Here is a 14,319-nt window from a genome sequence, read left to right as displayed (position 1 = left end):
GAGAGAAATAATTAAAGTTCCAGCGTGCTGCAAGAGGCGAGGGCTGTAAGGAGCTTTTCCCGGGGAGGCTGTGGGGCTGCTCTCGGAGCGGGCTGGGCTCCTCCGCCAAGGCGGAGCATCCTCCTGTGCTACAGGCCCAGCCAAAAAACAAGAAAAGGGAAGAATGAATCAGGGCCTGTCATGAATTGCGCTCACTGGGTTGTCTCAGGGTCTCCTTTCGGTGTTATTAGAATAAAGCCATCTTTAATTAAACCTTTAAGTGCTTTATAAGGCAGAAGACTTTATGTGCCGTCTGCTGCTCTTAATGGTGATTTAATGGCCGGTACGCAAAGAGTTTGGCATCGTGCTCTGCAGGTAGTGTGCTCGTGAAGGAGCCGGTGCTGAGGGGCACCCCCGTCCCCAGGGCAGAGCTGGGGGCCAGGTTTGCCGGCCGGGGGTGCTCCTGGGTGGAGGTGCGGGGCTGTGCGGGTGCTGGCGTGGGCACCCGTCGTGCCAGCAGCCAGAGCCGAGCTCATGGCGTGTCCCAGCCCACCCTCTGCTCCCTCCCCACCGCTGGCCAGGAGCACATCGGGAATAAATAATAATAAAGAGACATTTGCTTCCCCACTGGGAGATGACCCTGCCTTCAAGAAGAGGGTGCAGGAGAGGGGGCGCTGGATGCAAGGAGATAGCAGATGCAAAAGGCTTCAAAGGAATTAATTAAAGATAAAATGTGTTTAAAAGAAGACCCTGGGCGGTTGGGATGGAGCCTCCGCTTTGATCTGCCGTGCAAAGGCGTGGGGAGCCATTGCAGCCGGGGGCCGGAGAGGAGGCGAGGGGGCTGGATGGCATCTCCTGGGCCAGCACCCGCCGGCCACCGTTCCCGGGAGGTTCCCGAAGGACCCTTTGTGAGGCCGTGCATCAGCTGCGCGAGAATGTGGTTTCCCTCAAGGATGGAGGATGATGGCCGAAGCAAGAAATGAGCGTGGCCGTAAGCTGAGCTCTCTCTGGCGAGGGAGAAGGGACTCTCTTTCTCCCCGGGATTAGCAGATGTTGTGAGTGCGTGTGTGCCTTCACCCACATGTGTCTAAATGAGCCAGAAACTCGCCTCTGCTGCTCTCAGAGATATTTATTGCTTGGTGATATTTGCTGTAACACCTGAGAAGATAAGTCCCAGTGTCTTTAGCATAAGCCTCTAAGATCTTCGTTCTTGGCAAGAATATTTCACAGCAGCAGCAGCAGCAGCAGGATATTCTCCTTTCATCAGTCCAACCCAAAATACCAGAAGGTTTCCAGGAACCTTGTCTTTTTTGCTGAAGAGCTGCATTTTCACTTCAGGATGACTAATGCTCACTGGGCCGGGTTTCAGAGCTGATAGCCCTGATTTACCAGGTGGAAAACCAAGGGGCTTTGTCTGCACAAACTCTGCTTTGAAGGCGAGAGGGGTGTTAAGAGGAGCGGCCCCAAGGCGGTTTCCCAGCACAGCGGGTCAGGCAGTGGATGAACCGGCTTTGCACCGGACCAAGCTTTGCCACGAAGACTCCTGCCGTATCTCCTTCCCGGTATCTAACCCTCGTGGTTTTTGTAAATTATTTTTCTTACAAGCTATTAAACAGCGGTAGGGTTCGCGTTACGGCAGAGTCTGAGTGATCCCCCCTGGGAAAGGCCATTTGTGGCTGTGATTGCAGCAGAACGGCCCCACAACGCTCCTGATGATTGAATTTTTCTGTCCGAAAGCGGTTTTATCAGGTAGATGAGGCTTTCGGAGATCAGATGGGTTTTCTGATGGCTGGGGAAGCTGTAATGCCTCTTGAGTCCAGCTGGTTTTCCCCAGCCTCTCGGTGATGCTCAGGAGGAGGCAGAGGCATCCCATGGTGTGCAAGAACAGAGAAAGGAGACTCGTGGCAGGGATGAGGATGGGATGCCAAGCCCTGCAAGAAGACCCCACTTCAGAGAGAGCCCTTCCAGAGAGCACCCATGTCCCCACGGCCAAAGGCAGCCGGGGCGATGGCCGGAGCAGGCAGCGGGGACGGTGCCCGGAGCAGGCAGCCGGGACAGTGTCCGGAGCAGGCAGCCGGGACGGTGCCCGGAGCAGGCAGCCGGGGACAGTGCCCAGAGCAGGCAGCCGGGGACGGTGTCCGGAGCAGGCAGCCGGGACAGAGTCCGGAGCAGGCAGCCGGGACAGTGCCCGGAGCAGGCAGCCGGGACAGTGTCCGGAGCAGGCAGCCGGGACAGTGCCCGGAGCAGGCAGCCGGGGACAGTGCCCAGAGCAGGCAGCCGGGACGGTGCCCGGAGCAGGCAGCCGGGACGGTGCCCAGAGCAGGCAGCCGGGACGGTGCCCGGAGCAGGCAGCCGGGACGGTGCCCAGAGCAGGCAGCCGGGACGGTGCCCGGAGCAGGCAGCCGGGACGGTGCCCAGAGCAGGCAGCCGGGACGGTGCCCGGAGCAGGCAGCCGGGGACAGTGCCCGGAGCAGGCAGCCGGGACGGTGCCCAGAGCAGGCAGCCGGGACAGTGCCCGGAGCAGGCAGCCGGGGACAGTGCCCAGAGCAGGCAGCCGGGACGGTGCCCGGAGCAGGCAGCCGGGGACAGTGCCCGGAGCAGGCAGCCGGGACGGTGCCCGGAGCAGGCAGCCGGGGACAGTGCCCGGAGCAGGCAGCCGGGACGGTGCCCAGAGCAGGCAGCCGGGACAGTGCCCGGAGCAGGCAGCCGGGGACAGTGCCCAGAGCAGGCAGCCGGGACGGTGCCCGGAGCAGGCAGCCGGGACGGTGCCCGGAGCAGGCAGCCGGGACGGTGCCCGGAGCAGGCAGCCGGGACGGTGCCCGGAGCAGGCAGCCGGGGACGGTGCCCTGAGCAGGCAGCCGGGGACGGTGCCCAGAGCAGGCAGCCAGGGACAGTGCCCGGAGCAGGCAGCCGGGGACAGTGTCCGGAGCAGGCAGCCGGGACAGTGTCCGGAGCAGGCAGCCGGGGACAGTGCCCAGAGCAGGCAGCCGGGGACAGTGTCCGGAGCAGGCAGCCGGGGACAGTGCCCGGAGCAGGCAGCCGGGGACGGTGCCCGGAGCAGGCAGCCGGGGACAGTGCCCGGAGCAGGCAGCCGGGACAGTGTCCGGAGCAGGCAGCCGGGGACAGTGCCCAGAGCAGGCAGCCGGGGACAGTGCCCGGAGCAGGCAGCCGGGGACAGTGCCCAGAGCAGGCAGCCGGGACGGTGCCCGGAGCAGGCAGCCGGGGACAGTGTCCGGAGCAGGCAGCCGGGGACAGTGCCCGGAGCAGGCAGCCGGGACAGTGCCCGGAGCAGGCAGCCGGGACAGTGCCCAGAGCAGGCAGCTGGGACAGTGCCCGGAGCAGGCAGCTGGGACAGTGCCCGGAGCACGCAGCCGGGACAGTGCCCGGAGCAGGCAGCTGGGACAGTGCCCGGAGCACGCAGCCGGGACAGTGCCCGGAGCAGGCAGCCGGGACAGTGCCCAGAGCAGGCAGCTGGGACAGTGCCCGGAGCACGCAGCCGGGACAGTGCCCGGAGCAGGCAGCCGGGGACAGTGCCCGGAGCAGGCAGCCGGGGACAGTGCCCGGAGCAGGCAGCCGGGACGGTGCCCGGAGCAGGCAGCCGGGACAGTGCCCGGAGCAGGCAGCCGGGGACAGTGCCCGGAGCAGGCAGCCGGGACAGTGCCCAGAGCAGGCAGCCAGGGACAGTGCCCGGAGCAGGCAGCCGGGGACAGTGTCCGGAGCAGGCAGCCGGGGACAGTGCCCGGAGCAGGCAGCCGGGGACGGTGCCCAGAGCAGGCAGCCGGGGACAGTGTCCGGAGCAGGCAGCTGGGACGGTGCCCGGAGCAGGCAGCTGGGGACAGTGTCCGGAGCAGGCAGCCGGGGACAGTGCCCGGAGCAGGCAGCCGGGGACAGTGCCCAGAGCAGGCAGCCGGGACGGTGTCCGGAGCAGGCAGCCGGGACGGTGCCCGGAGCAGGCAGCCGGGGACAGTGTCCGGAGCAGGCAGCCGGGGACAGTGTCCGGAGCAGGCAGCCGGGACAGTGCCCAGAGCAGGCAGCCGGGACAGTGCCCGGAGCAGGCAGCCGGGACAGTGCCCAGAGCAGGCAGCCGGGGACAGTGTCCGGAGCAGGCAGCCGGGGACAGTGTCCGGAGCAGGCAGCCGGGACAGTGTCCGGAGCAGGCAGCCGGGGACGGTGCCCGGAGCAGGCAGCCGGGGACAGTGCCCAGAGCAGGCAGCCGGGGACAGTGCCCAGAGCAGGCAGCCGGGGACAGTGTCCGGAGCAGGCAGCCGGGGACGGTGCCCGGAGCAGGCAGCCGGGGACGGTGCCCAGAGCAGGCAGCTGGGACGGTGCCCGGAGCAGGCAGCTGGGGACAGTGTCCGGAGCAGGCAGCCGGGGACAGTGCCCGGAGCAGGCAGCCGGGGACAGTGCCCGGAGCAGGCAGCCGGGGACGGTGCCCTGAGCAGGCAGCCGGGGACAGTGTCCGGAGCAGGCAGCCGGGACGGTGTCCGGAGCAGGCAGCCGGGACGGTGCCCGGAGCAGGCAGCCGGGGACAGTGTCCGGAGCAGGCAGCCAGCCAGCTGCCGGGCTCGTGTGCCTGACTGATGGGCATGGAGCAGATGCTCTCCAGGGGCTGCCACCTCCCGTTGCCTGCTCCGCTCCCCAGAGCCGTGGTACCCAACGCTCAGCTGCTGCAGGCTGGGGAGGCTCTGGAGCCCGTCAGCCCGGCTGTTCCCCGTTTCGGGCTCACGTGGCTCTTCCAGCTGTACTTTGCCTGCGGGGGTGCAGGCGGGGAGCCAGGCCAGGCGCCGCGGATGGTGGCCAAGCCACCCGTGAGGAATCCTTCGCTGGTACGGCTGTTGCGGGCAGCAGGTACGGCTGTGCCCGTCAGGCCGGGGGATGCTGCATAACCGGTGGTTGGCTTCTGTGTGGGCTGTGGTGCTCACCATGGAAATTACTTGGAAAGGTGATTTGGGCGAGGAACAATTGCCACGGCACCGATTCCGTATGCGTTTCCATCATTTCCCTTTCTATAAGATCTTCAGCTGCTCCCAGGAGCCAGTTTCTTTTCAACGCTCGTTACTGGGAGCCCCTTCGGGATGGTCTCTCTTTGGCTAGGTGTGATGCTTTGATTGAGGAGCGAGAGGGAGAGGCGGTAGAGCCTGACCGTGCACATAGAAATCCTGCTGCAATCAAGGACGTGTCTCTGGCCCACCCTGCGATGCCAGACGGGCCCTCCCTGGTCCCTGCCACGTGCCGCCAGACCCCAGCCCTGGCTTATTTAGGAGATTTACCCTCTTCTGGCGTTTTGACTCAAACTGGGAGTTGTGGGAAGGCTGAGGCAGAGCGGGGAGAAAGAAGCAAGGAAGCAATCCGCATGTGCGGGAAGGTGCTTCATTGCAGCCCTCCTGGCTGGGAGGTAGCAGGTATTCGGAGCAGCTGTGGTTTTTCTACTGCTGACGGTAACTCAAGATCATGCTCTGCAAAATGAAAAGGAGCTGTTTTTTCCTTTTTTAATTTTATGCAGCTTAGAGGCCTTGACGAGGGTCTTCAAAGAGTTGCGGCTCGTAGCTGTTTTTATTGGGAAAATGAAAAATATGGTCTCCCTAACCAGAGCTGTTGAAATGAAGGCCTTGGGGGATAGAGGTTCTCTTTGTTTTTAATTAAGAGCTTATATCTCCTGTTTGCTGCCATTGCGCACTTCTGCAGTAGCAAGACATTAGTCTCGAATAGATTTCTCAGGGAATTAATTCTGTTGATGCAGAGCTGTCCGGGAGCCGTTTCAAAAGGTGGCCAGAAAGGCCAAAACTCAGCGCTTTCATCTCGGTGGCAAATATATGGTCTTTAAAATAACATATAAAAAAACCCTGGTGTTCGCTTGCTTTGAGAAGATTGGTTTTTTTTCTCCAGGATATGGGGAATTTGGAGTTGCATTAAGCAGGTTGATGCACGGCTGCTGCCCGAGCGGCCGTGGCTGGGGCTGCTGCCCGCGGGGATGCCCAGGCTGGGTCTCCCACCGCCGGAGGGGGCGAGAAGTCCCCTGTGGGAGCAGAGTGCGCTCGGATGGCGTGAGAGTGGAAAAACCCAGCAATACTTCAGCATTTCCAAGGGTTCAAAGAGCACCTTTGAAGAGCTTTCCCTCCTGGCAGGCGACACATTAAATTCTGCTGCACTAGCAGAAGCGCAGGGGTTTGGACACGCTTTCAATTCCATTAAATACTTCTCCTGTAATTACCCTCGAGGTAAATGGTCACTGCGTCAAATTGCCTAGTAAAAGCCTTGTAAGAGGGAACCGCTCGCAGAGATGAGGCGTTCACAGCTGCCGGCGCCGGACGGGGCAGCAGCTCGCTGGGCATCCCTCCCCGATCCCGCGCACCAGCTCCTGCCCTTCCTGCGGCTCGTTTCTTCGCCGGTTATTAACACGTAATTAAATGACCGCCGGGTTCTGTACCTCCCTGGGATCAGAGCTTTGCCGTTTGAAATGTTAGCCACAGAGGTGAGCAAACAAAACCAAGTCACCATAATTCCTGCTTCTGGGTCCTTTCCCGCAGCCTGCCCTGCGTTCTGGGGGCGCAGGCTTTCACTGTGAGTTACATGCATGGCAGAAGGCCTCTTGCACTGGAGGAGGAGGGTAATTTTGCTTTATGAGCTATTGATTTTATCCTCCAGGTCCCTTTCTTCCAGACAGATTGGGCTCCTAGGGCCGCGTTTGAAATACTGCTTCGCTCTTTGCAGCCACCTCTCTTTCATCTCGCCTCGCCCCCCGGGTGGTGTCCCTTATGGGATGTTCCCGTCTCCCAGGATGCCCCATCCATTAACACCTTCTCTTGCAGATCGGATGTTTCTGTTCAATTTTGCTCTGTAGAGTTCTGTATGTTTCTTTGAAGGCCTGGAGGAAAGGATCTGATACATTTGCAAAGTAAGAATAAAGACCTGTTAGTCTTTATTGCAGTGGGTATCGCTATAGGGCTTCCCAGGGGATCATCCCATCCACTCCCTTTCCCTCTTCCCATCGCTGCCCTGGTTAATGCTGTTGGGAAAAACATTTCCCGTCCTCCTGAAATCCCCCCTGGGCTGTAGCACAGAATTAATATGCGATGCAAAGGAACTTTCTTCTGTGCCGGTACATATGGCAACTTATGTATGCGATGGAGTCTAAAATTATCCAGCCCTTCTCAAAATCCATGTGTCCTGCTCCGAGGAGCTGCCATCCTTCCCAGTGCTCAGCCACCTGCAATCTGTTCTGCCTGCGCGTTTCCCATTATGTAAGTGCGAGGATTAATTGCATCGTTAGGTTCTCCCGTGTCCCTGCCGCCTCTGCCTCAGCTCCCGGCTTTGCAGAAGGTCTCATTTCCGACTCTGCTTCTGTTTTCAAAGGAATCGGGCACTGGGCTGTTTTTATTTTAATTTTAGAGTCTTTCCTTTTATCTTTTTCGGCAGCGTCCCACTGGGAGCTGCTCCAAGATTGCCGCGAAGGACGCGGCCGGGCTGCTGCCGGTGTGGGCGTTGCTCCTGACCCGGCACGCGTGGGAGCACCGAAGCACCAGGGCGGGCTGGGAGCTGCTGGCTGCGCTCCTCGGCTCTCTCGGGACACGGCTCCCATCGCAACCGTCCTCCGGGGACCCGAAGCTCGGGGCCAGAAGCCTTTCTCCGCGCCTCGCCTTCAGACGGTGGGGTGCCGGCGGGAGGTGGGAAGCGCTGTGGCATTTTCCTTGTGAATTCCCGCGGGAAATGAAAGCTGGAGGCAGAGCAGCTGAGGAGCAAATAATTTGGCTCTGGGTCCCAAGTCGCTCGTGGGAGGTGGCCGATCTCCCTGGCTGAGGGGAGGACGGCTCCAGCAGCCCACACAGCTCCAGGCTCGGCAGGCGGCTCCCAAGCGATCCTGCCCACCCGGAGCGATGTCCCCACGGGTGTTGGCTTTTGGTTCGGAACACCCCCAGCCTGCAGAGCCATGAACGGGAGCCCTGGCGGGTCTCCTCCTTGAGGGCACGAAGCCCATCGGCTGCTCCCCAGCGTCGGACCCCTCGGAGCTGGAGCTGGTGTGGAGGACGTGGGTGCTGGGTCCCCCCCATCCCCTGCCACCACCATCCCCAGCCCTCGCTTCCCCTGACCCGCTCTTTGTTCTGGCAGCTGCTCGTGCCAGCCGTCCTCCGGAGGAGCCTTGTCACAGCGTGTTGGAACCAATTGAAGCGTAATTGGGAGTAAATGGAGGAAATGGGTCATTTGCAAAATAGGTGCTTGAGTGGAGGGAGAAAAATAACCCTGACGCATCTCATCCCGCTGTGCTCAGCTTCGCCAGGGTGCGGGAGCTGGCGAGCAGCCATCCGTCTGTCCGTCCGATGGCTCCCCGGAGAGGGAGCATGCGGCTTGCAGCCCTGGGGAGCAGAGGAAGAGCCCCAAAGCACGCAGGGTTTGCAGCATTTTGCACCTCCCTGCGTTTTGGTGGGCTCTTGCCTTCTGCTGATGTGGCACTGGGACTGTGCTGGGATCCAAGGAGCCAGCATTTTGGAAGCATTGGCCTTCAGGAAGTCATTTTGCCATGGTCCTGCCTCTAGAAAGCCCCTTTGCCGCCTCCTGCTCTGGACTACGTCCTGTCCTTAAACCCAGTCAGGATCCCTGCTCTTTTCTCCAGCTCTTCTCCCTCGTCTCCTCCATAGGGTATCCGCTGGCAAAGCAGAATAAGCGCTAGAAGATGCCGGCTGCGTGCTTCCTTCCAGAAACCCTTCTGCTTTTATTTTGGAGGCAAGTGCTTTTGCTCCACCAGACGCCAGAGCTTTGCGGTCACCGGGGCGGGTGCGAGGCCATCCCTCCCCTTCGCACCGGTCCTTCCTGAGCAGGTCCCTCCCCAGCAGCCTGGTGTCGGCTGCTGGCTGCTGCCGGCACACCAGCACCGGGGCTGGGAGCGAAGCTTCCCCCTGAGCAATCGCCACCCGAGTGCTTGGCACTGGGCGTGTTTTGGTGGATCAGACCCGCCAAAGGTCACCTTGGTTTTATTATATTAAACTGTCAAGACTCACATTTCTGAGCATTTGATTTATGCCCGGTGTGCATCCTGGCAGCAAAGTCCACAGCGCTTCCTAAAAAGGTGTCGCTGCTGCTGGCCTCATTGCTCAAAACCTGGGATTTTAGGGGTCTCCTCATCCCAAGCGGGGATCCGCGCCTCCTTCCCGGGGCAGCCAGCGGTGAAGCCCGGGCCTCGTGGCGTGGCGTGGGTAAGGCCAACAAGGACGAGCTGATGGTGGATCCTGAGCAAGGATGCTCAGGGGTGAGGTGTGGTGCCGAGGCTTGCGTGCCCATGGGCAGGGCTAAGGAAAACCGTGGTGGCCCCTTGAGCCATGGTGTGACGTGCGCTTGTGCTCCCGCGAGCTGGGAGGCTGCTGCGCTGCGTGCTGGAGGCGGCCTTCAAAAGGTGACTTATCTCTCTGCATGAGCCCACATGGAGCGGCTTCCATCTCCCCTCGGGAGCTCTCTTGGGTCATGGCAGCCTTGCCTGGCTTTTCTCCTGCACTTCCCAAGGCCAGAAGCATTTTCCATTGTGTTTCTGGGGGCTTAGGGCTTCTCTGGAGGCACGTGGGCCGAGGAGGCGTCGAACGCTGCGCACCCTGGGAGGTGGCAGTTTTGCCCTGGGAGTCAGGCTAAGCTCGAGCAGCTTTTCTACCTTGATGAGTTTTGTCACTGGTGTGGGTGCACGGGCAGGGACCCAAAACCCCCGGGGTGCGGGGATGAGCATGGGGAGATAAGATAACAAACTCCAAGGGAGACAAAACTTTTGTCCTTCAAGAGAAGGCAGCAGGGCAGCAAGTGTGATCTATGGTTTAAAATACCACTGATAAATCTCATCTGGCCTAATTACCCAGCCTGGTGCTTGGGCTGCAGCTCAGAGCCTTGCACAAGCCTGCCGTGAGAGCAGGGTGTGCCTTGCAGAAATCTGGGGAGCCACGGCATGGCCCCAAATCTGCCGCTCAGGAGCGTGGGAGAGCCCTGGGCGACATTCCCGTGGGACCGTGGGGATGCTCTGCACGGCGGAGAGCAGCACTCGGGGCTGCGGCGGGGGCACACCGCCCCGACGTGTCTTTCCCGGGAGGGTTTTCCACCCTCTGAGGAGGGGGCGCGCCTGGTGCACCCTGCTTTTGCCTAGGGAGGCATGTGCGTGCATACGTGTGCGTGCATACGGCTGCCGGCGCTGGAGGAGGTGTTACGGCCAGCTCACTGCCGAGACTCGCGGCCGGGCAGGCAGGCAGCCGCCTGCCCGCCTCCTTCCCGGGTCTGCAGCCAGGGCAGCCCTGTGGGCACCCCCGGCTCCAGCTGAGCCACGGCCCCTGCGCAGGAACCGTCCTTGCCCGTGGGAAGCTCCCCGGGAGCCCTGGAGCTCTTGCGTGGGAAGAAGCAGCCATTTCCTTGCCACCTGCGCCCACACGAGCTGGGAGCGCTACGCATGTATTGCACAGATGCACACATATACATATAAAACTGCTTGTTTTCCTGTCATGCTAACGCTTACTTATTTATTAAAAATACCATCCATCAGGAGCTGCAACATCTGTTTGTGAAAAATAGCACATCCTTGGGCTGCAGCCAGGAAAATCATTTCATTACGAAATTGCAACTGTAAAGCAGCACAAAATCACAAACATACTGTACATTGAGATGCTTTTGTTTCCAAACTGCTCATTAGGAATGATACACGAGCCAAAATTATACCCTGTGTAAGGTGAATTAGGAGAAAATGAGCCCATCCGACCTTCTAAGTGAGCAGCAGTTAGTGCAGTAATTATTATCTCTGGTTAATCCTGCACCCACTGCAAGGCTGCGCTCAAGTTTCCCATTCCGTCCCGGAGGGGATACGTCTTCACATCTCTTCCGTTCTTCGTGCCTAATTCGGGCTGACAAGGAACATACTTGAGAGGATAGGAAATGAGAAGCCTGGCTTAAAGATTATTTTATGTAAGGCAGGAGAGAGGATTGTGTCGCTGCTGCCGGGGGCTGCGCAGGGCCCCGCGCCGGGGAGGGGCTCGGGAGGAGGCGGGGGGTGTCTGTGCGCGGCGGGGGGCTTTGCTCGCCGCTGTCCGGGATCCCCCTCGGCTCCCGTTCCCACCCTCTCGTTTCTTTTCTCTGCAGGTCTGGCGGTTCATCAGATAATCACTATTACCGTGTCCCTCATCATGGTCATAGCTGCTCTGATAACAACGCTTGTCTTAAAAAATTGGTAAGGTGCCTCCTGGGTCTGTTCGGCTTGGGGGGGCGGCGCGGGGACAGGGACAGGGTGGGGACGGGGGTGGCTTTCCAGCTGCGAGCGCTAAAGCCCGTGGCGTCCACCAGGATGGCTTCAGGAAGGCATTGCAGGAGAAAATGTTTTTTTTTTTAAATACTGAAACCTCCAAAGGAGGTTGAAGCACCTGGATTTATCTGTGCCCCTGCAGCTCCCCTGCCTCTCACCACGCGGTGGGTGGCTTTGGGGGCCAGCACGTGGCCAGGGTCGGGTGGCCGAGTCCCACGTGGGACACGTGCTCATCGCCGCTCCGGCATTGCCTTGCTGCAACGTGATGCCACCTGGTGAGGTCAGAGTCGTGCATTCAGCCGCAGCGGGTGTCCCTGCAAGGGTGCCGGGCCCTGCCCCGCTGGGTGGCATCTCCTCTGCCGCCTTGCTTGAGCGGCTTTGCTGCTGCTCCTTAAAACACCAGCCTGGCTCAGCAAGCAACAATTGCTTTTTCTGACCTTCCCTACGACTCCAGGGACTGACGGGCACCTCCAGAGCCCCGTGGATGCCGCCGCTTTGAAGCATGCCGCATCCCCCGGAGCGCTGATGTACTCCTCCACCTTAATTTGCTCCCATTTATTCTCTCGGCATGGCTAGGCGTATGGCAAAATAGGTTAGCTTTTTGCTTCGGGCGCTCGTGACTTTACCTATTTTCCCAAGGAAACTGGCCTACTTTGAGGTCAGCGTTGCCGGTGTAACAATACGGCTGCAGCTCTGGGCCGGCGGGAGAGCTGCGGTGGCGGTTCTCTCCTCCAGCCCGGCCGCCTCCTGCCCGCCCGAGCTCTCCGCAGGTGCTGCAGCAGATCAATTCCTGCGCCCAGGGGGAAATTAGAAAACCAGGGTGATAAAGAAGCTGGCTGCTCCACGGGATTAGAGGAAAACCTTTTTGCGGGGCTATGGAGGCATTTTAATCTCGGCAGAGCTTTACCGAAGCGTTGCAGCTGGCCAGAAGTGCCGAGTTACTCGCCCCGCAGACAAGTTTGCTTTGCTGGGAGCGGGCCCGTGGGGAGGCATCGGGAGTGGAGCCAGTGGTGCTCGGTTTTGTATCTCAGACAGGATTTACTTTGCGTAACTTCCCTAGCTGTAGCAGTATTTCAGCGAAAGAGCGTGGAAAATGCTTTCCAAACACTTCTGGGGTTTTCCTCTAATAGTGGTCATAAGCAGCACATACCATTGATCCGGCCGGCCACAGCTTGGCAGAACAGCTCAAGTAACCTAATGCTGAAGCCAAAAAGGGAAAAATAAATGCAGTGATAAGCCTAGAATAGAAATTTTTTACAACAAGTGAAATTGGGAATTCACTGGAGAACCGATGCCGGCGCGCACAGTCAGCAGTCAGACCCGGCCCAGGCAGGAAAGCAGCACCCCGATGAGTTTGCTCGGCTGTAACGTCTGCCAGGCTGCTTTGGCTTTTCACGCCGCCTGTAGGGCTACCTCCGGTGCAGGCTCCGTGGCGGAGCTGACCTAGACCACACGCTTAGTCCCCAGCCCCGAACGGGACGTGGTCTCTGCCCCTGTCCTTTGGCTGGCGCTTGTCCCCCTCAGGCAGGACGGGTGAGCGATGGCTGCGTGCCGTGCAGGCGTCCCTCTTGTCATTACTCCTTCTGCAGACGTGCCGTGGTGGAGCCGACGGGTGTTTTAGTGGCTGTCTCTTTCAGTTGTATCAGCCGGTGCGGAGCAGGCTGTGCCCCGCTGCTGGCAGATGCTGCCGCCCCAGCCGGCGCCACTCCCGGGGGAGCTCGTACGCCTGGCCCCGCAGGCAGCACCAGCATCCCCAGCTCCCGCTGCCCCCGGAGCTGCCATCCTGCACGACTCCGGCATTATGATAGGCACTGTCAATCCTGTTCAGAAAAAAGTACATCTTAATTAAATCAGCGTCTAGACCCTTAAAGGGGAAGAGCCTGACCTGGGGCAGGTTCCTGCTGGCTGGCGTTCTCCTTGTTTCGCATGCACCGCGCCGGGAGCGTTGCACGGCCACGAGGTCCCGTTGGAGCCCGCCGGGGCCGGTGGGGGAGCAAGGCTGCCCCGCCAGCCATCGCTGGGCTGAGGGGGCACGTGTCTGCCATGTCACACCAGTTTCTGAGCTTATTTATCCCACTAAGTTAAAACCTTTTGGTGCCTCCCAAACAGAAAGGGTTTAACTTCATTGTTCCTCCCCTGTGTCTTTTCACTTACAAAAAGGCTTTCATTTCCTGCAGGTATAAACGTGCGACCTGCTAAGTAGTTCCTCTGGTGGTAAAAAGCTTGTATCTAAAATTTAAATCTGATCTTTTTAAAAAAAAAAAAAAAGGGCAAGCCAAATGACTGCTTGATTGTGGCTGATCTTTCCAAAGTGCCTGAATTCTAATCTAGTACTGAGCGATGTATAATTAATGGCCGATAATGCACGTTCCCCTGCCGAGCGTCAGCGACGCGCCGTGCGTCGTGTCCCTTCTTCTCTCCCCCGCCGCCCCAGCTGCGCGCAGAGCGGGCGCCCGCGGCGCAACAGCCACCAGCGCAAGCTGGACCAGCAAGAGGAGAGCTGCCAGAACCTGACCGACTTCGCCCCCGCCCGCGTGCCCAGCACCCTCGACATCTTCACCGCCTACAACGAGACGCTGCAGTGCTCCCATGAGTGCGTCCGGACCCCCGTGCCCGTCTACGCAGAGGAGGCGTTGCGCTCGCCCGGGGATTATAAAACAACCTTCAATGGAAACAGGTGAGGCGGCGGCGCGGTTTCCCTGCAGGTTGGGAGCGCCGTCCCGCTCCGGGGGTCCGCTGCCCGCTCTCTTCCCCGGGGAGGTGTCCTGGGAGCACGTGGCGGAGCTGCCTTCCTCCGGCTCTCCAAGCCGCCGCGATGCTCGGTGCAGCGCGGCCGCCGGACCTCGCACCCCCCCGGTGAGGATGGACAGGCGGCTCGGCAAGCCCTGGCAGCGGTCGGCACCGCACGTTTTTCAGTTCTTGGCTGCCGCCGCCAGCACGTAAATGCTGCTGGATCCGTCTTCCAGCATCCGTGCTGCCTCCTAAGTGGCATCGAAAGAGCTGCTGGGTTGCGAACAAGCAGGGTGATTAATGGAGGAGCGGACAGCGAGAGCCAAATGAACCGTTTGTCTGGCGTGAAATAATGA

The 14,319-nt window shown here is 60.3% G+C and overlaps 1 protein-coding gene across 1 annotated transcript in view; it reads left to right on the top strand.

Annotated features, from left to right (window-relative positions):
* The window catches only part of AJAP1 (adherens junctions associated protein 1), a 48,672-nt gene that overhangs the window by 21,053 nt on the left and 13,300 nt on the right, over positions 1–14,319 (top strand). The window contains exons 3-4 of the mRNA XM_064470206.1: positions 11,074–11,161; positions 13,668–13,910. Of these exons, the coding sequence (XP_064326276.1) occupies positions 11,074–11,161; positions 13,668–13,910 (331 nt within the window). The remainder of the gene's footprint in view (positions 1–11,073; positions 11,162–13,667; positions 13,911–14,319) is intronic.

Source organism: Phalacrocorax carbo, chromosome 20, assembly GCF_963921805.1.
Source record: "Phalacrocorax carbo chromosome 20, bPhaCar2.1, whole genome shotgun sequence".
Taxonomy (NCBI): Eukaryota; Metazoa; Chordata; class Aves; order Suliformes; family Phalacrocoracidae; genus Phalacrocorax; species Phalacrocorax carbo.
The sequence above is the reverse complement of the archived record's forward strand: the minus strand, read 5'-3'. Positions and strand labels throughout refer to the sequence as shown.